Below are 25,661 nucleotides of genomic sequence, written 5' to 3' on the forward strand. Positions count from 1 at the left end.
ACACAGGTTTCAAGGCTGGCAATGGTGTTAGGATCGGAAGCATGGGGGCCAGGTGAAAGAGTAGATTGAATAGCTAGAGGGCTGGTTAAGGGGGAAACAGTAGTAGGAATAGAAGACAGAACAGGTAAATCGGTAATTCCAGATTCAAGAGTACATTCAATGCTACCTAGCCTCAGCTCTTAATAGTCACTTTCCTCTTTCTGTCTCTCTCTAACTTAACTAAATGAGATTTTAATGTTTTCCATTTACCTTGATCCCAGTCCCTACATTCAATACAAGTAAAATCAATAGAATAAGTCTGTCCCCCTACAATTGCTACAGACTGTGTGCAATCATAAAATGCTTTTGTCAGCCTAGTTTTGCAGCCTTGGCTACAAAACTGGATACTAGAAGCACTAGTATCAAAAATCGTCAGGAAAAGTCAAAATCATGAAAAGACAGGTCTAATAATCCTAAACTATTTGAACATAGCGTAAATGCTACCAAAATTCAGAATACGTCACCAAACGTAGACTAAGAACAACCATCTGGTGACCAATTTCAAACAAAAGCTGCTTGTGACAACTGAAGTACAGTTGTTAACCGGCAGAAACTGAGCTCTTCATCTGTGTTGTACCTATCCTTCCCCGATAGTGGGAGGGACCTTGTCACCTACACTAAAAACAATTGAGTGCTACTGTGAATTTTAAATTTTTAGCTGCCATGTGAGTTAGAAACATAGGCCATGTAATTACTTGGTAAGTTACGTATAGAAAACCCTCAAACTGATATCTCCATTTTGCACCAATATATCCAGAAGTATGATACACCACAGTCTATTGTCTCCGTGCGCTACTGTATTTCAAAGTTTACCTTTCTGAAATTTTCAGCTGTTTTGCAAACACATCCTACAGCAAGAACTCAAAGTTTAGACATCTGACAGGGTGGTCTAAAATATTCACTTCCCTCCTTTTATTTCCAAGAGTCCAAGAACTTTCATTTCTCACTCTCATAAATTTTGGATAATAACAAATAGGTTACAAGTTGTTGAGATTTGTGGTATCCAGTGGTAAAATAATTTAGCAAAGGTATACAAAGCAGCATGACAGAGACCATGGAACATTGGCATATATAGGCCAAATGAGAATTCAGTTAGTGAACAAAACTGAAAAACAGCGATCACTCATCCCACGCCTAACACACTTTGGAACATAAGAACCCCAAATCAAATTGGAAAGCTTGATCATGTAAAAAATTAGCTTGGACATGAATTAGACAACATATCTGTTCATGAACCAGAAAAACAAACTAGGAGATATTGTGGGGGGTAATGTGCTTATTTATTAAAGAAAGGTAGATCTTAACACCAGAATTGGGGAAGAATCTTAACACCAAAAGGAGAATAGACCCTTACTGACTAAAGTAGTGAGGAGCTGATTATAGCTTGAAAGGTTGAAAAAACATTGCAATATGAGTATTACAGTGTGCCATGCACCAAGGAGCAAAATGATGATGAAATTTACATAGAAAGATTAAACACGAGAAAGTTTGGCTAGAGTTACTGTTGGTTATAGGAATGCAAAAGCTGGTAAGAACAATGAAGGTATGGAGGAATAATGGGTAACAAAAGACTGGGGAGGCTGCAAACAAAAATGGAAGCAGCTTATCAGTATCTGTACTATTAATCTTGGAACTGGAGGTGCTCTTTTCCAACACAGACTTCCCCAGATGGCAGTCAGAGAAACCACATAAACAACAACCATTAAGTGGGAGAGAAGATGAGCCATGAGGACCATTAGGAATTTTATGTTGGGATTACTCAAAAAGTTGTCACTGCCTTGCTAAAGTTTTGACAAGTACATAGGCTTAATACAATAAAGTTTCTAGAAGACGAACACTGTAATGTGGTGCAGACAATCAGAGGACTGATTTACAATTAGAAATATATATATGTTGGGAAAATGCACTGTAATATGGGATGATGAAATGGAAACCTTGACATTAAATCATGTTGCCTAAGTCTTGTATTCAAGGACTGGCATTTGTATTAGGGTAGTTCACAGTTATTAATGAAAAAATACTGATGAGTGAAAAAGAGGTAAATACCCATCAAAATGCACAATGATGCTGTTTTAATCAGCAGAAAATTTACAATTATTGCTTTTAATACAACACTTTATATATCTACACCTAAGGGAATCCAGATAAATATAAAGTAAAGAGGACTAAGAATGCACAAAAGAACAAAATAACACCAGTGAGAAAAAGCTAATGAGGGTGAATCTTTGCAGATATTGAGTAACCTTAAGGCAGGCTAAATAAGATCTGGAAATCAAAGACACTGAAATTCCATACGAAAGATTATAGTGTACATTATTCAGGTGCAACATCTATTACTATACAGACATGAATGATATAACTAAAATATTGGTGAAAGAGATGGGGTGCCTTGGAAATGTCCTTTAAACCACACATGCAGAATATAACAAAAGTGTGTCAACTATGCTCCTGTGGATACCATAACACCATGAAAACCCAGCCTACCAAGAAGAGAACAAAAAATCAGAGGAGAAAAATGTGTAGCAGCTAAATACAAAATTCCCTTCTTGAACAACTTAAGACCATAGAAATTCTGTAAAAAACAACTTAAGACCATAGAAATCCTGTCAAACAAATAAAAAAAGACCCAAACCATATTGTAAAGGGGGGGAAAATGCAGAATCTTCATTTACTGACCAATGACCCAGTAAATCAAGACAAAAACACTTCTAGGAAATCTACATCCTAAGCCTTCAAAACTAGACTGTTAAGTTTTTAAAAAATATAACAATAAAAAAAGTGTACATAATTTTCTGTTTCAATAGTCTACAGCCACCTTATTTTAGAGTAATGCATAAGATTACTAGTTTGAATTTTTAAATGAAGGAAGAAAGCTTCTATCGTGCAACCCATGAATCAATAGATATCTGCTACCAACACAATGTGAACCAAATTAAATTTGATGTAGTTAAAAACAATCTTCCAAGATTTGGCAACAAGACAACTACAGGTAATATCTCACTGGCAGAGAGAATTATTTCTTGCACAATTTTATGCATAAATTAATCTATGGTCATAGGAATGAGTGTTGTATAGATACCGATCACTGATAAATAAAAACACCTTTACAAAATTTTTCTATAAACTTTGACACCACTTTTCTCATAAATTTCGTAAATTTAAACATAACCAAATTCATATCACCTATGCTATAATTCATCAGTAAACACCAAGACACTCACCTGTTGGTGGTCCTGTGCTCCATGCCGTTTCTCTCCATGTGGGTTCCCCAATGTTAAAAATTCCTTTATCTGTTTTGGCTTCTTCCACACCCCATAATTTTTTGGCTGGAGCAATCTGGAAAAAATAAGATACTTAATAAGAACATACAGACTAGAAGCAAGAATTTTTTGAAAGAAGAGAGAGAGAGAGAGAGAGAGAGAGAGAGAGAGAGAGAGAGAGAGAGAGAGAGAGAGAGAGAGAGAGAGAGAGAGAGAGAGAGATATTCTATTTAATAAATTTTGATGGTAACATTGTGTTACCAATACCGATAATACTGTACAGAGAGAGAGAGAGAGAGAGAGAGAGAGAGACCCATTCAATAAATTTGGTGCTAATACTGTTTTAACACACTACCAATAACATCAATACAGTGTTTCAACATCCAAGTCATTACATACAACACAATCTCAATAATTTGTTAACTGAAGATATTAACGAATTTCAAGCAACACCAATGACTGCAAATAGAGCACAAGACTTTCAAAATATATTGAAAATTGTTACCATGGAAATACTGTAGACAGTGTGTGGAAAAATCACCACCGAGAGAGAGAGAGAGAGAGAGAGAGAGAGAGAGAGAGAGAGAGAGAGAGAGAGAGAGAGAGAGAGAGAGAGAGAGAGAGAGAGCATGTCTTTAAAACAAGCTAGTTTTGCTGAGAGAAGAGTTGCTGTTTATAACAGACATCAAGGCTGCTTTAAAACTGAACCCAAACATTGCATTACTTCAGGGTATGCTAGTAGAATTAAGAAAATCTGGAAATGCAGAAGAAAAACCTGCACCATGAAAAATTGATGCTGAGAGAGAGAGAGAGAGAGAGAGAGAGAGAGAGAGAGAGAGAGAGAGAGAGAGAGAGAGCGCTTAGGTTTAAGCTTCACAAGGGACCTTTCTATTTCCTCTTGGTATGTGTATAAAATCCCACGAACAGCTTAGAATTCCATGACCAAACACCATGGAGAGAGAGAGAGAGAGAGAGAGAGAGAGAGAGAGAGAGAGAGAGAGAGAGAGAGAGAGAGAGAGGTTAAGGTTTAAGCATAGGTCAATGCTTCACACAAATGACTTTTCTAAGTCAAGGGATATATAGGATATGTGTATACAAATCATAGTTTAGACTTCTATGATCAAACCCCAACGAGAGAGAGAGAGAGAGAGAGAGAGAGAGAGAGAGAGAGAGAGAGAGAGAGAGAGATATTCTATTTAATAAATTTTGATGGTAACATTGTGGATAATACTGTACAGAGAGAGAGAGAGAGAGAGAGAGAGAGAGAGAGAGAGAGAGAGAGAGAGAGAGAGAGACCCATTCAATAAATTTGGTGCTAATACTGTTTTAACACACTACCAATAACATCAATACAGTGTTTCAACATCCAAGTCATTACATACAACACAATCTCAATAATTTGTTAACTGAAGATATTAACGAATTTCAAGCAACACCAATGACTGCAAATAGAGCACAAGACTTTCAAAATATATTGAAAATTGTTACCATGGAAATGTAGACAGTGTGTGGAAAAATCACCACGAGAGAGAGAGAGAGAGAGAGAGAGAGAGAGAGAGAGAGAGAGAGAGAGAGAGAGAGAGAGCATGTCTTTAAAACAAGCTAGTTTTGCTGAGAGAAGAGTTGCTGTTTATAACAGACATCAAGGCTGCTTTAAAACTGAACCCAAACATTGCATTACTTCAGGGGATGCTAGTAGAATTAAGAAAATCTGAAATGCAGAAGAAAAACCTGCACCATGAAAAATTGATGCTGAGAGAGAGAGAGAGAGAGAGAGAGAGAGAGAGAGAGAGAGAGAGAGAGAGAGAGAGAGAGAGAGCTTAGGTTTAAGCTTCACAAGGGACCTTTCTATTTCCTCTTGGTATGTGTATAAACCACGAACAGCTTAGAATTCCATGACCAAACACCATGAGAGAGAGAGAGAGAGAGAGAGAGAGAGAGAGAGAGAGAGAGAGAGAGAGAGTAGGTTAAGGTTTAAGCATAGGTCAATGCTTCACACAAATGACTTTTCTAAGTCAAGGGATATATAGGATATGTGTATACAAATCATAGTTTAGACTTCTATGATCAAACCCCAACGAGAGAGAGAGAGAGAGAGAGAGAGAGAGAGAGAGAGAGAGAGAGAGAGAGAGAGAGAGAGAGAGAGAGAGAGTGTTTATGCACGGGTAGATGCTTCACAATTGTTACAATGTGCTTATGGGACACGTGTATGTATACAGTTTTACAGACAGCTTAGAGTTCTATGACTTTACTCACTGTGTGTGTGTGTGTGTGAGAGAGAGAGAGAGAGAGAGAGAGAGAGAGAGAGAGAGAGAGAGAGAGAGAGAGAGAGAGAGAGAGAGAGAGAGAGAGAGCAATCATGATGATTTCATGTAATTATCGTAATCAGGAGTCACAGAAACCTCCAATAGTGTTAAATAAAAAAATTTTTTTACGTCAGGTAAAGAGGGTGTAATGTAAATACTTAAAATTCCATAAAACGATGTGGAAGGCACAATAAATCATCGGTTAGTATTTATGTAACAGTTAGAACAGATGTCTACATTTCTAAAGAGCTCGCGCTCTTAAACCCAGAAAACTTTTACGAACCTCATGTTAACGGCCTACGCCCAATACCCACCTACCCGAGTAGCGTTCTCAACTAATAAAACAACTTGATATATTAATCTTTCCCATCTAACATTAGTTATTCTAAAAGATTTTAAAAAATTTCTAATGCATATTCAAAATACCAACACCCCCCTCCCAAAACACAGAACAATCTACAAACGACCGCCCACAACAATCACTGCTTAACCAACCCTACCCCGTCCGCCGACATCAGAGGCGCTTGTCGGTGCTTCTGTTCTTAAAGCTGAGTTGGACGCAAAGGGTTAAATGGCCAAGTTTAAAGTCTCATCAGCCTTAAAGGCGTCGCTGCATACACGACAACCTCTTCCGATTTTTCTCCACGGGAGAGCGCACGATGGCATGCCAAAGTCAGATTTGTGATTACCAAATTGTCAGAAGGGAAAATAGACATGGTTCCAAGGTAATGTTAATTCAGTTAAAAAGTTTTACTTCATAGGCAAGGAATATGTAAGCATAATGGGTTCCAATATAAACGAAAATCACTCGAATCGTTCGTCAATGAACAAATTCATGACGGCAGAGAGAAAAACCAAGATTCGTTATTTTTAACACACTTTGACCACAATGCCACAAATCTGGTACAAGGTTTAAAGTACCATATGGTTAAACTGTATATACTCTGAAGTACATTAGAAAACACCCGCCACACAAACATCTAATTATATGCAAATAAAAACATTTTGCAAAGGACCATTTGGTTTAAAAATACAAATATTACACATGCACACGAGCACACATAATATTATATATATATATATATATATATATATATATATATATATAATATTATATATATATATATATATATATATATATATATATATATATATATATATATATATATATGTGTGTGTGTGTGTGTGTGTGTGTGTGTGTGTGTGTGTGTGTGCGTGTGTGTGCGCGCACGTGTACAGACATACCCGTATACAGTATATACCCAATGTACCTGAAATATGAGCTGGATAACATAAGTTCTTACCTACTGTTATAATATTCCATTATCCAAGAATTCAGGACATACAAATCGTAACGTTTCAAGGAACAGAGTAGGCAGTAGTTTTCCAGTTTTAACTGGATGTGGAAAAGCTAAAATTATTTGTTGCTTTTATGTTTATACTAAACCTACAATGAATATGTCCACGTCTAGTAACAATGTTGCAGTCATACACTCTTGCTTACATATACGAATGTTATTCCCATAACAAAATTATCTCTCTCTCTCTCAAACACCACCCGCTATATTGCCGAGTGGTAAACTAAAAAGTATTACAATTTTAATCAAGATGCTTACATAATGATAACATAATCAATGTATACTTATTACTGGCAAACACCTTTAATGTACCTACCGTGTGAATTCCACGATCAAATGCGTCAATCACACTGATGAGCAATCAATTAAGCCAACTTTTACGACCCTCCGGCTAGACAACTGGGTTCAAATACGCAAGATTTCAAAGCAGAAGCACCAAACAAACAAATGTGAAGGTACACACAAAGTCTTAGAAAAATTACTTTGTTTTTTAAAAACACTACTAAATGAGATCAACAATGTCAATTGTATGTAACCAAAACGCGTAAATGAAAGCAAACTTCGGTAAACCGTTTAGCGATATTTAGTAAAGCAAGCACCACAACACATGATGCACTAATATCATTTCCTAGACAAAGACACACACACAATATATATATATATATATATATATATATATATATATATATATATATATATATATATATATATATATATATATATTATATAAATGAGAGAGAGAGAGAGAGAGAGAGAGAGAGAGAGAGAGAGAGAGAGAGAGAGAGAGAGAGAGAGAGAGAGAGAGAGAGGGGAAACTAGTAAAAATTACCACAACGTCAAATTCATTAGCATCAGCAAACGGGAAGTACGTGGGGTAACACATGAATAATGATATCTAATCTATTCTCATGACATTCTGGGAAAGCCATGAAGATTTCATCATGGCGAAGGCTAATATATCCCAAGTTGGGGTAACCTACTAATAACCATCTCATTCCTGGAATAACATGACCTATTAAGAATCATCCCATTAATACAATAAGTCATAGTCATGTAACTAACAAATATGAAAAATAAACAACGACTAACAGCAGGCCAGTGTTAGGATAAGAGTATGATCTCACTCCACACCGGCTTCATCAGCGAAGGGTGTGTGACGCCAAGTATGACGTGTACTTCATTTGTTCAAAATTGTATGGCCAGTGTCAAATTCCTATTTGATCGTTGACCATGAAGTATAACCTTGTCCCTGATTAGCAACGTAAAATGTTGAATTCCTTCACCAATAATTAGCAACGTAAAATGCTGAATGCCTTTGCCAATAAATAATGTATTATAGGTCTGATGTATAAAATTAAAATGTTGATGTATTTATCCTCCGAGATTGTAAATTTTTTTTATTTTCTAACCTGACTCTCAATTACCATATATCCCCAGGGACATACTTAGAGGCAAGATCACGTGTGTAAATACATGGTAATACCGGGGAGTAGCTACTGTCTGCCAAACACACTACGATCGCCAGGGTGGCAAGAATAAAGATTTCCTGTATTGACAAACGTCTCATTTTTAAGATAAAAGTATGGGCTCACAAGATGCCACTCACGTGAAAGTTTTGTAAAGTATAGCTTCGAGTTCAAAGTTGGCTTCAACAAAAACAGATCTGACTCGAGATCTCTTCACTGGAAAACTAATTTATCATAAAATAATTTTTTACCTGCTCTACAGAATCTCAGTTGGGGGGAAACGTGGTCGGCATGGGGCATTTAGGTCAGCGATCACTTTACTGGCTTATCTAAAACCAAACATCATATCTTCAAAAACAATCGCGCTCTGACTGCCACTGTGATGGGATAACATGTAATGCCAAAGCGGAAATTACAGTACGACAGGTCTAAGGCAAAACCATAAACAAGGGATAATGCTCGGGGAAAACAATTTTGGCTTCGCTGCTTTTCTGCCCGGCCACACCCCTAGCGATCGTACGAGTCTGACGAACAATAGCTACTTTTCCCAGTAAGCAAACGCATCCTGAACCCTTGGTATGGCTTAGAGTGGATAATCAGCGATTACAGGCCAGGAGAACGTACAGTATTTTTACTAATTAATTCTGCATTTACGATTATGTGTAATAGAGCTACCGCATGGGGAAAAACCTACCATATATCTACAGTAAACCTACTGAAAGTCAAGTACAATAGGTTTATCAAATTCCGACATAACATTCTCAGTTACTAAAATACGACAGGAAAAACATCACTAAATCACGTTCTCTGTCTACCAAAAAGACTAATTACAATCTGTTGCAGTCTAAACGAACCGCGCGCGCGCGCGCGCGTGTGTGTGTGTGTGTGTGTGTGAGAGAGAGAGAGAGAGAGAGAGAGAGAGAGAGAGAGAGAGAGAGAGAGAGAGAGAATTACTTAGCATGAAAACATATGCTCTTCGTCAATAGAGCGGGTAATGAATACATAATATTGTGTATGTATAATTCCTATTCATCTAAATTCCACCTGTCACCCGCCTACCAGGCGGGAAAGCAATTACACTGAGAATAACACTGAACTGCATTTCTAACCAGCTCAATGTAAGTCACTGCGGTGAAACGAAACACACACCCACGATCTAAATACAGTACATTATACTTAAGTAAATACGTGTATATACGGCACTATCCGCTTGTGTAGAAAATTACAATCCTACTATGGAAGGGCAATATAACAATCAGTGAAGGTTAATCAATGAAGGTTAAAACTGCACTTACTAGAAAATAAAATTTTAAGTACTATTCCAGACACAAAAGGAAGTCAATGAAAATCCGATGGATTACTGAATTTCAATAGCTAAACAACCGACGTCAGAATGATTCAATATATATATATAGACCTAATTGACGCGACAACAATGCGTAATGTAATCAAAACACACATTTATACGACATAAAACACGCAGCAAGGGCAAAATGAATTACGTCAAGGAGACACTTATGACAGAATACTCTCTCGAATCCATACAAGTAGTTCAGTCAACAGGAGAGTTTTATAACAGACTGCAGACTACGAGCATGATGACGTTAAGGGAAGAATGACCAGACTTGTTATTTAGACGTTACACATAGCAAAAATGAACTTCAAGTCATGTACCCAATTGTTACGTTGTGTACGTACAAAAATAACCAAAAATCAGCATTTATGAAAGTCAAACAATTGGTTCTCATAACACTAAACAACACTGCGAGGACACAGAGAAAGGATATCCAATCGCATGACAAATGGCATCATAAAATGTCACAGTCGTTACGCATAATATGGACAGGCACTAAGTACCTGCAACACGAACAATGCTCGACTTCATCAAAGGACTAATACAGCAAGAGGCCATACAACCAATTAATGTTCATTTTGGAAAGAAAATTGCGTCTAAAATAATATTTTCGTTCCAACTAATCCCAATGAAAATATTGTTAACGCAGGTTTTGCTTTGGGTGTGAAGTCACAATTTTAAAAATTATGTGCCCCTAAAAATAAACTTGGATTAAGAAAAAATCCTTGATAGAATGGCTACATACAAACAAAACTAAGTTATAAAGGAGAGAGGAAGAAAAGATAGCGAGAGAAACCTTAACCACGGTCTTCAAATAAAATAATAATGCTAACATTAGCAACACCAAATTAAGTCCACTTAAATACAATGGACATGAAATAAGGCCAAACGTACTCACTTCAGTCATCCTCACCTCTCATCCGTTCTATGAATGGTCACACAAGGCAAGAAATAAGAACTTAAAATTGTGTACACCTTCCTGGAGTATCTGACATCAGAGAGATGAAGGTGGTTTGACACTTTACTAAATATTTGCCATTCACGTACGTAAATCTTTCATTACATCGTAATTCAGTTATTACTTTTAAAATAATTTCTATACAAATGGACCTACAACTCGAGCATTTAACTTAAAACATTATTGGATGAAACACCTTCCTCTGTTCAAATAAAACGTAACAAAATTATCTCTTTAAATATTCACAAGTAACAAAATTAAACTGACGGAGCCTACAAAATGTTGGGGGCAGTTCAGATGGTATAGGCTATATGACCAATTTCTTCATACATTTTATATTATAAAAAAGTAATAAATTTAGTGTTCCAGACATCAAAAACATTCCACTTACATGATAAAACCAACTTAACGGGGTACGCAATCACTTTATATGTACAACTAGGTAGAACTGGTAATAGCGTTACACTAAAAAAAAAAAGAGGGGTGATTTTTAATTCTTACTCAACAAAGGCTACGAAGAAAATGCCTTTTCAAGAGCTCGCACACAAACATGCTAGCTTACCTTCAAAAAGCTCGTTGTCAGGTATTTAGTTCAAAGTAAAGCATTTATTCGCATAACAAGCAAATAAACGTTGCGCTGCATAGTAGTGAGTCATTAACTTGACATACTGCAAGAACCTTGGACTAAGTCAAGCGGGGAAAGCTTTGTCCTTGAACATACTATTTAAATGAGGGATTGAGTACTTGGAAATAGTGCCTATCTCGCCCCTAAACCGACTTTCTCTCTCTCTCTTAAAAATAATTCATGACAATTCGTTACATTATTTATATCTTGCTTTCCATTCCCGCACCATCAATCTTCCAATGACGATATTTTTATATATATATATATATATATATATATATATATATATATATATATATATATATATATATATATATATATATATAGAGAGAGAGAGAGAGAGAGAGAGAGAGAGAGAGAGAGAGAGAGAGAGAGAGAGAGAGAGAGAGAGAGAGAGAGAGAGAGCAACCAAAATGCACACTAAGAAACAAAAAGGGGAGGGGGTCGTACTGCTTTCTGCTTAAACCATTTTCCTTGATCTAAATATTCACAGCAACGACGAAGGTAAAGTTCCAAGAGTATGAAGCAAGGAGAGAGAGAGAGAGAGAGAGAGAGAGAGAGAGAGAGAGAGAGAGAGAGAGAGAGAGAGAGAGAGATTACTGCTGAATGGGAGGTGGCGGCGTAGGGTGGTTGGTGGTCTGGGAACTAACTATACTTGTCACTTCCTCTCTCTCCTCACCTGCCGGAAGTACCGCAGGCAGTCTACGCCCTGGGACCAAAAGCTGCGTGACATAACACGCTTCAGTACGACCCAAGAATCATTTTATGAGTCGTAAGTCACTGATGGCCAACAATTTCAAGAGCCTCGCAAAGCTGCTGAAGGAAACATACTGTGGAAACTCAATGTAATTCTACGCACCGTTTTTATATTCAAATCTAGTGATTTGCCTTTGCAACGCACAATTTTAACCTATTGCGGTAATAAATCTACCTAGAAGTGGGTAATAAAAAAATGAATATTGCTGGGAAAAACAAAAACAAGATCACAGAGAAGGGGCCAAAATTGGACTACTGGAACACATTTAAATTTGCCTTTAAAAGCAACAAAAATGTATTACGATTAAAAGAAAATTGAAGAAACGCCAAAGCCTTCGTGTTCAAAAAGGCAACCGCCCAATCTAAACCAGCAACAAATTTCAGAAAAGACTTTGAAACGGATTAAACAAGCGGCGGCATTTAAGGTGCACTCGAGGAGAAATCCAACACGCACAGCAAGACACTCATGAATCATGCAAGCGATGCCTGAATGTCAACACGTTTAGCTACAGCTTAAGATAACCTCTCTCTCCTCTGAAGTGTAATCCTGGAGGTCTACCGCAAGGTGACGGAACAAGGCTTTTTCGACAAGCAAACTTGAACAACCTGGAGGACAGGAGACCTGGAACATTATAAACAACTCAGAAGAGGCGTCTCGAAAATGTGCACGCAAGATGTATCCGCAATAAGCTTAGCAGAAAAGAAAACTCAGATAATGTAGTGGTCTGACATGGACGGAATTCGATTTTATACCGTATCAACCTTAATTTTTCATCAGTGCCAATCACAAATAGAAACAAGACGATCAGCTCCGGATTTCCAATCTAAACCGTCTACAAAAACCAGATCAAAATTAATTGTATCTTGGAAAGGACATGAAACTACATGCTTAGGACGACTCTCCCTCTAGCACAGAGCCATCCAACGAGCAGAACAAAAATGCAGTCAGATAATGCATCAACAGCTAACGGTTATGAAAATAGAATGAAGTGTCAACATCCAATAGCCTAGAGTCAAAGAAAACGGCAGTGCGAGTTAAACACTAGAAGTTTTGAAATTATGAAATATTTTATCCAAACGTTCAGTCATATAAGAAAAGTATATTTTATCCTTACTTTATGTTACATAACAAAAGTATATTTTACCAATACGGTGAGTCTCATACGAAAAGAAGTGTTAAATGTGCCTCACCAAAAAAAAAAAAAAAAAAACCAAGCTTGATCTCATATCTTCTTTACTTAAACAAAACCCTTCGCTATATATGTAATACCCAACTCACTTTGATACAATTTTCTTCCGATTTTCAAATACAATTCTCCTAGTGGCATTCTGTTTCCAAAAGCTTCTCCAAACTAACAGCTATCCATTCTGTTGCAACTCAACACCATCAAATCAAAAATATTTCATATATCAATTCGATTGTAACCAACTTCAGAAATAAGAGATACCGATTTGTGTTGCAACCCAAAACTCAGAACTACCATGTGCATTTGGTTGCAACCTAAAACTGACGGTTATCCTTTTCAGTTGCAACCAAAACACCAAACCATTCGATTTGTTTTTATCCAAAATTGTATATCTAAATGATATTGGCTTGGTTTAGAATAATACTTGAAAATATCCACACGGCTGCAACCAAAAACTTGAAACGAAAAGCTATTCATTTGTTTTTAATCAAATTTCAAGTAACAACTACTGATTCAGTTGCAACCAATTGGTTGCTTCAAAAAACCAGAACTAACACACCAATTAAGTTGCAACCAAAACCTCAAGTTAACAGCTATTCCTTCAGGTTCAAATAAATACTCAAAACTTCAAAGGTTTCGATCAAGTTGTAACCAAAAACTTAAAAATTTTCGGTTAGAAAAAATCCAACATCAAAGTAGTTATTGATTTGATAGCAACCAAGACATCAAGAGTAACATTTATCAACTCTGTTGAAACCAAAATCTCAAACACAACTATCCATTCGGTTCCAACCAAAATCTCAAAAAGCTGTCAATTTTCTTGTAAACGAAAACTCAGAAATAACAGCTCTCGATTCGGCTGCAGCCAAAAAACTTAAAAACATCATTTTGGTTGCCTCCAAAACTCAAAACTTATCGATTCGGTTACTATCAAAACCTTAAAATTGACAGGTATTCATTATCCAATAAGTTAGTTAAGTTAAAGTTGAAGTCCTCCTGGGCCTCTGTAGGCTCATAGGGCAGGCGCTGATCTCCCGTTTTTTAGGCCGACAGCCAGTGGAGGGCAAGTCCCAATGCCTATGATAAGTTGCTTCGAAAAAATAAGAACTGATAACTATCCATTCGACTGAATCAAATTACAAATAACGATCACTGTATAATAAAGCAACAAAAAGGATCAGGAATTGCAGTTGCTTAAAAATATGCCTTAGCACACCGGTCTCTTAAACCTGAATCACTAAACCTCATGGGTGGGGGCTTTACACACCATACTGAGAGAGAGAGAGAGAGAGAGAGAGAGAGAGAGAGAGAGAGAGAGAGAGAGAGAGAGAGAGAATGGTTTCATCCCAGTGGGACGGGGATTACCTTGTTCGTGGCTTTCCCTGATTGATGGCACACATTTTGAGGGAGCCTCTCTCTCTCTCTCCCCCCACACTAACTGCAACCTACAGCAATTGACAAGCAAGTAACTATGTCACTGCACAGGTCAACAGAGGCAAAATGGATTTTAAGGAACATGTCCATTCTTCCATCCAAGTCGAACTTCGAGTGTTAGACATGCTACTCCAAGTGTGTGTGTGTGTGTGTGTTGAGAGAGAGAGAGAGAGAGAGAGAGAGAGAGAGAGAGAGAGAGAGAGAGAGAGAGAGAGAGAGACTTATGACCCCTTACAAGTCAAAAGAAGCCAAAATACTGGAAACTCGTCTAGACCAACCTGACCGCAACCTGCGAGGTACAGGAATAAATTGCAGATTTTCAAGACCATCTAAATATTGCTCGTATTTACTCTATCCTCTGCTATTCTTCCTCAAGTGCAACACATGACATGAATACCTGACGAGATGGGTAACATGCTCATAATTATTCAACATTACTGAACTCATACCCACCAAAATTTAATCATCCTAATTCTTTCACTAGGATTTATCAAAACACGTCCCATAAACACATTTCGTTCTTAATCCACTTCTCTGCAAGTAGTAGTAACAAACAAAAAGTAAACCTGCTATATTCAATATCCTGCCTTTTAATCGGAAAGATTTCAGAACCAACGCTTTCCCGAGGAAAGGGCCAGACCAAGGTCCATATGAACCTTGGCACCTTAAGTTTCATATATGCCAGGACGGGTTTGGGGACATTGCGAAAGCGAGAGCCAGCTCATTTAAACGGTCCTGCATCCACTCCAGTTCAAAATACGAGATCGCTCGCATCCAACCGTACTTGACAAATCTTGTGGTCGGGTCCGGTCCGTGACACCGTTACATTTTTACATTCCAGATAAAAATGTGATATTTGGGTTGTTCTGTGCACAACTTATTCTACATACTTTTGTATTCCGAAACAGAATCTGGTTATACTTGTATTTCTTCTTTTGCATATCTTGGCCTCTACTTTACATCAACGTACAATTTCCGAGTTCAATAACAAAAGGCATGGACCATACAAGACAAAGACCTTCAACAATCAATGAGCCAAGGACTTACAAACATCCAGGTTTTCAAAAGATGACAACGCACACGAAAACTAGCACACTGTTACTTATATGTGTATCTGTGTATGTATGAATGTGTGCCTATGTTTTGCTGATGGCTTTGGTTGCTGTGACACCACACAATATATCTTATAAACCTTTCCGTTTAACTGCCAAGAATCCCTGTTTCGCCGTCGGGCAATCCCTGTAGTCTTTAAGCAACACAACTGCAGTACCAACTCGGGTGGTAGAAAAGGCGTTGTGAACTAGTATTTGTAGTAAATTAAGGGAGCCCATGAAAGAAAACTCATTATGAAACTGCCACAATAATTAATACGAAAGATGGAAGAGGAACCCTGCCAAAGAAATAACTATCACCACCCATAAAAAAAATAAAACCAGTGCCCTACCAAGTACTAACTGCAATATTAAGACTTCCAAGTTTCATTTCAGGGCTAAGAGAACCTCGAGACCAATTCAACCAAACCAATTTCGTACAACAGATACACCTTTCGTATATGTGCGCGAGTGAAAATGTACATGAATTCATATATACACATACACAAATATATATATATATATATACACACAGTATATATAAGCTGTAATGTCATAGCAATGAAGTTAAGGCTTAAAATACAATAAAGAGAATTATCCTTATAAATTACAAAGATCACAGAGGCAACTATTAACTGACAGTAAAAGTCTTGAAAATGGAGTTTTCAACCAAAGAATGAATAAGTCTGACAATAGTCTTTCCATGCAGCAAACGGCACACTTCTCTTTTCCTTTAAAAGTGTGGCTCAATTGTGTTTGAATGACATGTGCCAGGGAATAAAGATGGCTAATGACCCCTGAAGTAGTCTCTTAATATGAAGCCGCAACATTGAAACGAGTACTTTAGCTATTAATAACACGCGAGGTAGCTGGTCATTTGCATCATTACTACTTCAGTGTTATACAGACTGATCTGACACACCCGAAGGCTTCTGCCTAGCTAACATTGGCTTTTATGCCTGTCACAAATATCAAGTGCTGTCTATCTTTTCATGTAAGCGGTTAGAATCATCAGCAGATGTGTTTATGAACCATTATGCTTGCAAATAATTCAAAACCATCGCCAAAGCTAACTTTAAAAGCAAATTGAAACTTAACGGCTCATTCTCGGCTGATTCTCTTTTTTGTCCAGTCAAACAGTCAAAACATGACACTTAACAATTATGGAAAATCTTTCTCGAATCATTTTCACGCTGACGGTCATGCGTTTCCAAGATTTTAATTTCACTTGCTATTCATTTTGTAAATAATTGTAATCAGCAATATCGCATTCATGATTGAACACATTAATTGTACCGAGGAGAGAAGGAAAAGGGGAGACATTTCAATTAAACCATTCTGTCTTGAGGAAGTTTACTTTTCTAGCCAAATACATATCAGCAGAATTCAAACAAGCGTATATGCTACATTCAAAATAAAAAGACTGTTATCCTTCGGAAGGAATTTGGGAGATTAAACTATAATGATTCTGAGAGAGAGAGAGAGAGAGAGAGAGAGAGAGAGAGAGAGAGAGAGAGAGAGAGAGAGAGAGAGAGAGAGAGAGAAACCTCAAATGGCGAACCTACAAAGCAACTAGGGCATCAACCTGCCACCCATAACAAGGCAGGTTTTCTCTCTGGCCAGATCAATCTCACCCAATTTACGAAGATCATCATCACTTTAAAACGCAAAAACTACCACTCTTTTCCAAGTGCCACCAGTAGCTATTCATTTTTAAAAAAGGGTAGCAGAGGGAAACGAACACTAAGCTGCAAAAGCATATACCTGATACACTTGCATTAATTGGCAACATGTGTAATTTAATAAACAAAAATCACGAACACAACCGCGCACACATGAGCAGCAGCCACAGCAAAGAAAGGTAAACATTACCTGTGATTTAATCGGAGCCACAATGTTCAGAATCGGATAAACTTCATAGCTATAATACGTTGCATACACAATGAAGCAACCGACTATGAGATCTGAGATTTAACATTCGGTAATGCAAGACGAAGCAAGGTACATGTTGTCAAGGTCCTTTTTCCTCATTCACGGCCTAATAAATACTATCTATCAGTACTGTAAGATTCCTTTTTTGTCTGGCTCACTGTTTAAAGACAATGCAGCACATACCACTCTGACTTTGCCAGTTTTATTGAAGGATCTTTTCTAGATAGTGACCCCCGGCAAAGATCGGGGTTATCATCTACGACTTATATTTCTTTGGGGTCATTATCTTTATGGAATTGATAAAATCTTTATGATATTTACAGTCTTTTGTCTATGTTTTTACGGTCATCCCAACGGCCTTGTACTAAACACGCCGCAAAAGAAGGATACATACCGGGTTAAAACCCTTGGGAGTCACTATCTAGGAAAGACCCTTACTGGCTAAACGCCCATGAGTGCATCAGAAAGCAATTAACACTTCACGAAAACAGAATTAATATAGTTCCTCCCCGAAAGGAAACCTACGGTATAAAATGGACAAGACTTAACACTTGAACAATGCTCTTCAGTCAGGTTACATTCAATTAAAAGGTCAACCGCAACATTCTTTCTTTTTCTTCTGAGCCAAGGGCATCGTTTGTTATGGCATCCCAAGAATAATTTAATGAGACAGGAACAATACACAAAATCTTAGAACAAAGGTGCAACTCTCAGAGAGAGAGAGAGAGAGAGAGAAAGAGAGAGAGAGAGAGAGAGAGTGAGAGAGAGACTAAGCTCAAAATCAGTAGATAAGCTTAAAAGGAGACTCCTCATTCTCAACTCGGTGCAAATTTTCAAGTCATCCCAGCAGCATATGAAAGAATGCCAATCGAGCACAACTGCCCCACTACCCATGGTGGGCACCCATCCTGTGCGCATGAGGAAGAAAACGAAAATAAAAGATGTTTATATGGGAAATATTCTGGTTACTTACTCGTAAAAAAAAATATAAGTGAGTAAACTGCACAGATTCTCACTTTGCAATTCTAATCAGGACAAACTTGACGCGCAATACATTTATCAATTTACCAGGAATTCCTAGTGCCTGAAAGTCCAAGACAATTTAGAAAAAAAAAATGTATTATGAATGTCGAGGTATGACGAAAAACTCAAAAATCAAGAAGTGTATAAAGACCAGCAATTCAAGAGATGTTACGCAATTTAGATTCTAATTCTGGATGAAGGTAAGTGGGTACACTTTTTAAAATGTTCACTATCGGTCTGTTAATCATGCAGAATAGGGCTGAGAGAACAAAACATGCGTAAGCGTATAAATGCGTAATACAAGTTGTGGAAAAAGGGAACGAAGTTACGTAACAAATGCGTTGTACACATTTTTATCTCTACATGCAAATACGGCTTATAATCGATGTACATTCACACAAACACAATTATATACATATCTATACACAATATGAACAGTAGACTGTACACAATCTTTCAATCTATCTACATTACAGTACACTATATATATATATATATATATATATATATATATATATATATATATATATATATATATATATATATATATATATACATGAGAGAGAGAATTTTCCTTTCTCTGGGTATTTTACTATATTTTTACAACTCATCTCCGTTGTCACGCTAGATAACCTACACTCAGACTGGAGGATAAAGTGAAGAAACTCCAACACAGTTCAGGCAATTGTCTTCAAATGAAGCTAAATGAGATCTACGCGTATTGCTAACCTTCATGCCTAATTTCTTAAAGGGTCTATAATAAAATTCTGTGTTCCACGTCAAGATTATTCAACACCTCATACGCCGTCCCCATATTTTACATGTTAACCACGACCTTATTAATTAGTCTTCGGCTAAACACATAGGCTGATATTTCCATTGGGAAAAGAACAAGGAGCGTTATCAGGTAGAGAAAAGTCATTATGGATGGGATGTTTCCCATCTTTTTATGACGTTTCCATAATTATCCGACTAAAAAACACTACGGGCCTCTGCTAACATGAAGTGAAACCGCTTTTCATAAAAATATATATATATATATTACTGCAGAGAGAGAGAGAGAGAGAGAGAGAGAGAGAGAGAGAGAGAGAGAGAGAGAGAGAGAGAGAGAGAGAGAGAGAGAGAGAGAGCGCATGAGTGATATCCCGGGAATTCATGGGGACCGCTTCACGCAGTTAGCTCGTACCAAAGGAGCGACTTCACTGGGATGTTCCACTTCAAGCTTGACAGATGTCACCGGTGCTGTTAATAACACTGAATGAATTAACATCCAAACAATTTCTTTGGAACTATTAACGAGAGAGAGAGAGAGAGAGAGAGAGAGAGAGAGAGAGAGAGAGAGAGAGAGAGTATACCACCTTCAGTGTTCAAGAAACCTATACGTCACACCCTGCCGATATCAAGACATCCCTTCTTGTTTTAACTTTTCTCATAAACATACACTAAAATTACAACGCACTGGAACACCTAGCGTAATCTCACTCTTAAGATCAAAAATAAAACAAGCTGTGCAAATGCTTACTTTTCGCAACTCAAAGGATAAACGACAATTCCATCACTCGACTATGATATATAATAGTCTCTTCCGAGTACATTTTTTTGTGAAGCCTTTAATAGAATGTCTAATATTAGACACATTATATATTTCATATACATTATATAGATGCTACCTCCACCGCAGGCCAAGTAAAATGATTATTAAGAAAATGTGTACCTACAAGATAAAAATGCACTAGGAGAGCGGGATTGTGTGTCTGTGTACATACATATATATATATATATATATATATATATATATATATATATATATATATATGTATATAATGTGTATATATATGCATATATATATATATATATATATATATATATATATATATATATATATATATATATATATATTAAAATGAACAATTACACAGTAGTTATATATGACAGAATTACGAGTGGCAGGTGACAAGATTACTAATTACATTCCCACCACCTACACACCACCCATACATCACAATATTTAAAACAAGAGGTTTGTGATCCACAGAATTCACCACAAACCTTGTTTCACTTGCTAGCATGCGAGAAACAAGGCACAATTCCGAAGTAACTTAAATTTACACTAAATAAATTTTTTTTCAGAAAGGTGTCATTTCTGGCCAAGTAATTCTAGATAATCTATCAGTACACCACCCTATCTTCACTATTTTTATTATAACCCTTCTGAAACGAAAAGAAAGCCCTGAAATTCCTGAACTGCGTAAAAGAAGAACGTAAGAAAAAAATGAGAATTAAAAACAGACACAATGGAAAGGAGCAAAGTTCGAAGCAGAGCCCTAACCAATCACCATACAAGGGAAGAGAGTTTGAGGGGTTCATCTCATAGAGAGAACTCAAACCCATAACAGGATTTTCATGGTATGAAAGCTACGCCTATCTCTTCAATTCAAAATAAGTTATACGTAGATGACCAACCAAACACGAATACTGCAGTATACAAAGAAAATACCCGAAATGAAGAGATATTCAGCTTCGAGCAATAAAACAAAACGAGACAGAGAGGAATTTCAGACAAACTGCCGCATTTCAACATATACAGTCCAGACCACTTCTACTTCGTGGCATTAAATGTTAAAGTTAAGTATAACCTTAGTTTAACCAGACCACTGAGCTGATCAACAGCTCTCCTAGGGCTGGCCCGACGGATTAGATTTATTTTACGTGGCTAAGAACCAACTGGTTACCTGGCAATGGGACCTACAGTTTATTGTGGAATCCGAACCACATTATAGCGAGAAATGAATTTCGATCACCAGAAGTAAATTCCTCTAATTCTTCATTGGCCTGTCGGAGAATCGAACGCGGGACCAGCAGAGTGCTAGCTGAGAATGACACCCACCCGTACAATGAGGATCTGTGGCATTAAATGTGTACGATATACTCGTGTAAGTGCTAAGAATGATTTACACTAATTTGTCAACAATAACTTGATGACGCCAATAAGCTGAGAAAAACGGGAAAAACAAGATACCATCCTACAGAAGCAACAGGTGGGTGGTTGATGTAGCTAGCCAAGATACAATCATTAAAGAGCTAATTGAAAGATTGCCGGACATGGCTGAGGAAAAAAAAAAAAAAAACTACTAACACTAAGCGAGGGAGCATCGTTTGGCTCTAAAGATTTTAGCCCAATCGAAAAAAATGTACACACTTCCGTTTATTAAAAAAATATTGAAGGAAAATGTAAAAAGAAGAGCTATATTAAAGAAAATTATTCACTGCAACACATTACGTGAAAAATATAAGCAAATCAAGGAAAAACATGACCGTTTTAAAACTGTGGGGTTGTACCATAATGAGCCTCTTCTTTTGCTTATATATACAGTATGTATGCATGAGCGAGTTTGCATGTGTGTTAGGAGAGAGAGAGAGAGAGAGAGAGAGAGAGAGAGAGAGAGAGAGAGAGAGAGAGAGAGAGAGAGAGAGAGAGAGAGAGAGAGAGAGAGAGAGAGATTTTCTCACTGAAAGATAAGAATATTTGTTCTTCCAAGCATTACCAGGCTTCAGGTTTTCCTGGATCTTGTATTGTAATAAAAAACCACCAGGATCTAGTATGGCTCAATTTCCAAATAAAAAGAGTAAAAATGTGGTTTTAACAGTAATGACATCGTAAACATTTCATTCAGACACCAACAACTACTAGATTATAAAGAATCAGACATCAAACAGATGACGAAATTTCACAATGAAAGAATACAACATGCAAAAGACAACCAACAGCCACCTTCCAAAAGAGACTGGCAATGTGGTCAAGATCGGGCAGGGTAGAATTGGGGAAGGTATCCTGCTGTTCGAAAGGATGTTTTCCCCTTAGTAGTGAAGCGCAACAGAATCTAGTAATCGTAAACTTCCTACCCATTTTGACTTACTTAGAATTTCATATCGAGTTTCAAATATTTAGCCAAGGCATTCAACCAGCTACTGAACACTGCATGGCATAACGATTCACCGTGTACGTGGTTAGACAATATGTTAGACTAGGGAGCTGGTGAATAAGGTGAAATCCCGCTAACTAATGTAACAGCGATGTGCAGCGACGACAACGACGAGATTACAGAGTTCCTGCTTAAAGAACGCCGTCCAGTATTAACTACATTACATACTCACAAGCCTTTTGAAATATTACGTCCCCATGACCTTCAAGAAAGGCATTTTGCATTTGAAAAATACGACTTCAATGTTAAATTCTTGAGTTTAGTAAAAAGATCTAATGGCTTATATGGTACGTTGTGCAACGTCCATAACTAAACAAATGGCACTGTCGTTGAACTGTTGCTTCACACCATTTCCGTTCTTTTGACAGCAACCCTCGTCTTGAAAGCATCCCTCCAAACAGGTCAGAATTAAAAAAATAATAATAAAGGATACATTCACTATTACATACAAATAATTTCTTCAGCCACATTTGGCAGAAGGGTCGCAAAAGCTTCTTTTTTGAAACTTCTGCAACACTGAAGAGCGATCATGAATACATAAAATTACAATTAGTACCTCTGTACTTTCACCTACACATCAACACACAAAGAGGCGGATTGAATCAAGCAACAGTTGAAGGTCTCCTGCGGTACGAACATGAACGATATACAACAACAATAATTAGAAATGTATGCCACTTAAAACATCGCCAGCCATTTACTTCTGCAACCTACTGACAATTACTCCTAATGATTAAAGCAGCAGCCATTAATATGGATACAGTGCGCTACAAGAGCCAGACCCCGACCCGTGATCAATACCTGGACACAAAAACACACATCGCATAGCAAACCAACCACAGACGTATGGGGCTTTTGCATTCCTTCATAACTTTAACTGTGTTTCTACAATATATATCTCAATGACTGGAATGAATGATAACTTTTTCCCGTACGGAAATCACAACCTATCGCTCACAGAGAAGACTATAGTAACAAGCATTCATAGAAAAAATATTAGGCCTACCTGTTGTCCATATTCCACTCGTCTGCTCACCTGAAAGCAAAATGGGAGAAAACTGCTTGAATATATCCTAAGGGGGAAGGGGTCACATATTGGGAGAAATTTGCCTGGGCATTAAATAATGCGCTCATCAAGGTGGTAAAGGATCACAAGGTTAATGCTTAGTGGGACCCATTACTAAGAAGACAACATTAGGGTCACATTCACCTGATCAATGCAGTTAAGTTAATTAATACAGAACAATACATTCCCTAGGTCTTCATTATGGCATAAGGGGCAATACAGCACACAGCAAAAAGAGTACAGGAAATGACTTCTGTCCTCAAGAGAGAAAAGACGTTTATCCCTTCCCTGAACTTGAAAACATAATACAATAAAACCGAATAGAGCTTCATGTCACTAACAGAATAAAACGATGGCGGTCACGTGATCTACGGTATCCTAAGGTTTCCCAATATGAGCTATCAAGATCCCGATCAATTTAACGCACCACTAATTTGGCATGGGAAGAATTTATAGACAAGTCTTACGGGTAGCACAATTTAGGAACCTTGATATTAAGATGGAAAAAAAATAGCCATCTATGAGACTATCAAGGGATAGGGATGGGGATGGGTGGTTGAGGGGTAAGGGGTTCACAATCCGAACCCTGATATACATAAAAACACACACACACACACACACACACACACACACATATATATACACACACACACACACATATATATATATATATATATATATATATATATATATATATATATATATATATATATATATATATATATATATATTATATAATGTGTGACTCATAAATATTAATTTGGACACTTTCCCTATCTCGGAGACGCTGCTTTGGCAAATAGGAGTGACCGAATACTTTGTTTATATCACATTTTAATAATCTAACCGTTGTGTTACGGCAAAACTAATACGCATGAAAAAAAATCCTGGAATATAATCAACAATCAGCCTCCTCCGCGACTCACTCATTAAGGCCAGGTACAAAATCTTCCTTTCTACATACCCTGTGACCCCATTTATGACGTCCCCCATACTGATTCCTTATACTGAAAAGAGACTGCGACCCAACTGGCCGATATTTTAACCTTTATATCCACTCACTCTTACAGGGACATTAGGATCCTGGTTAAGAATAAACACCATCTTCGTAGACACAGGTAAACCTTGACATTCTTACAACTACTGACCAATGACTTTATCAAATTAAAAAAATATATTGTTTTATATATGGGATAACAACCATCGTTTAAAAACACTTACCCAGTGAAGCCTGATTCCAAGTTCCCCAAAGGCCTACATCACACAATATGTCCTAAATGGCGCGCGCGCGAAACTAAAATTAAGTCTCGACTTGCAAGTAAACACTTAAATGAAGAAATAAAACTAAGTACATTCTTACAAGTAAACTCAATTTGAAAGACTTGATAACTTTTATGCCTTAAAAACGATAATAAAAGAAGGCATCTGGATGTGTAAAGACAAGGCAATATAAAATAATGGCACTCGTAACAGAAGCCCGTGATTTTGACTGACGTGTCCATGAAACTGTGACGGAGGCGGCCTTGATAGCTTCCCACCTGACTACCCTCAATCAAGGTCAAGCATGAACAGAACTGAACTAATACAGAGAAGCTTGTCTCCATTAGTCTTACCGACCTAAATGTGGTGATCTAGGAACTCTTCGAGGGGAAAAGGCCAGTAAAACTCCCATATCCTCAACCAAAGAAAAATTTTGTATTATCGGCCTCGTAATACGTGAAACAAACCGGCATTATCATAGTATTACTATAAAAAAATTACTTTAGAGGTAGCATTAAAAAAGCCTAATGTATGAACGCAATGACACCATCACATTCTTAATA

At 37.2% G+C, this 25,661-nt stretch overlaps 1 protein-coding gene across 21 annotated transcripts in view; it reads right to left on the bottom strand.

Annotated features, from left to right (window-relative positions):
• Positions 1-25,661, bottom strand: part of pum (pumilio) — a 393,939-nt gene that overhangs the window by 160,412 nt on the left and 207,866 nt on the right. For 13 of the 21 annotated variants that reach the window (XM_067084468.1, XM_067084471.1, XM_067084463.1 and 10 more), the window contains 2 exons: positions 23,779-23,808; positions 3,261-3,375 (listed from right to left, as the gene is read on the bottom strand). In XM_067084468.1, coding sequence (XP_066940569.1) covers positions 3,261-3,375; positions 23,779-23,808 — 145 coding nt within the window. The remainder of the gene's footprint in view (positions 1-3,260; positions 3,376-23,778; positions 23,809-25,661) is intronic. The other 8 variants (XM_067084466.1, XM_067084470.1, XM_067084469.1 and 5 more) reach the window with 1 other exon arrangement.

The sequence above is a fragment of the Macrobrachium rosenbergii genome, chromosome 41 (assembly GCF_040412425.1).
Source record: "Macrobrachium rosenbergii isolate ZJJX-2024 chromosome 41, ASM4041242v1, whole genome shotgun sequence".
In the NCBI taxonomy this organism is placed as follows: domain Eukaryota; kingdom Metazoa; phylum Arthropoda; class Malacostraca; order Decapoda; family Palaemonidae; genus Macrobrachium; species Macrobrachium rosenbergii.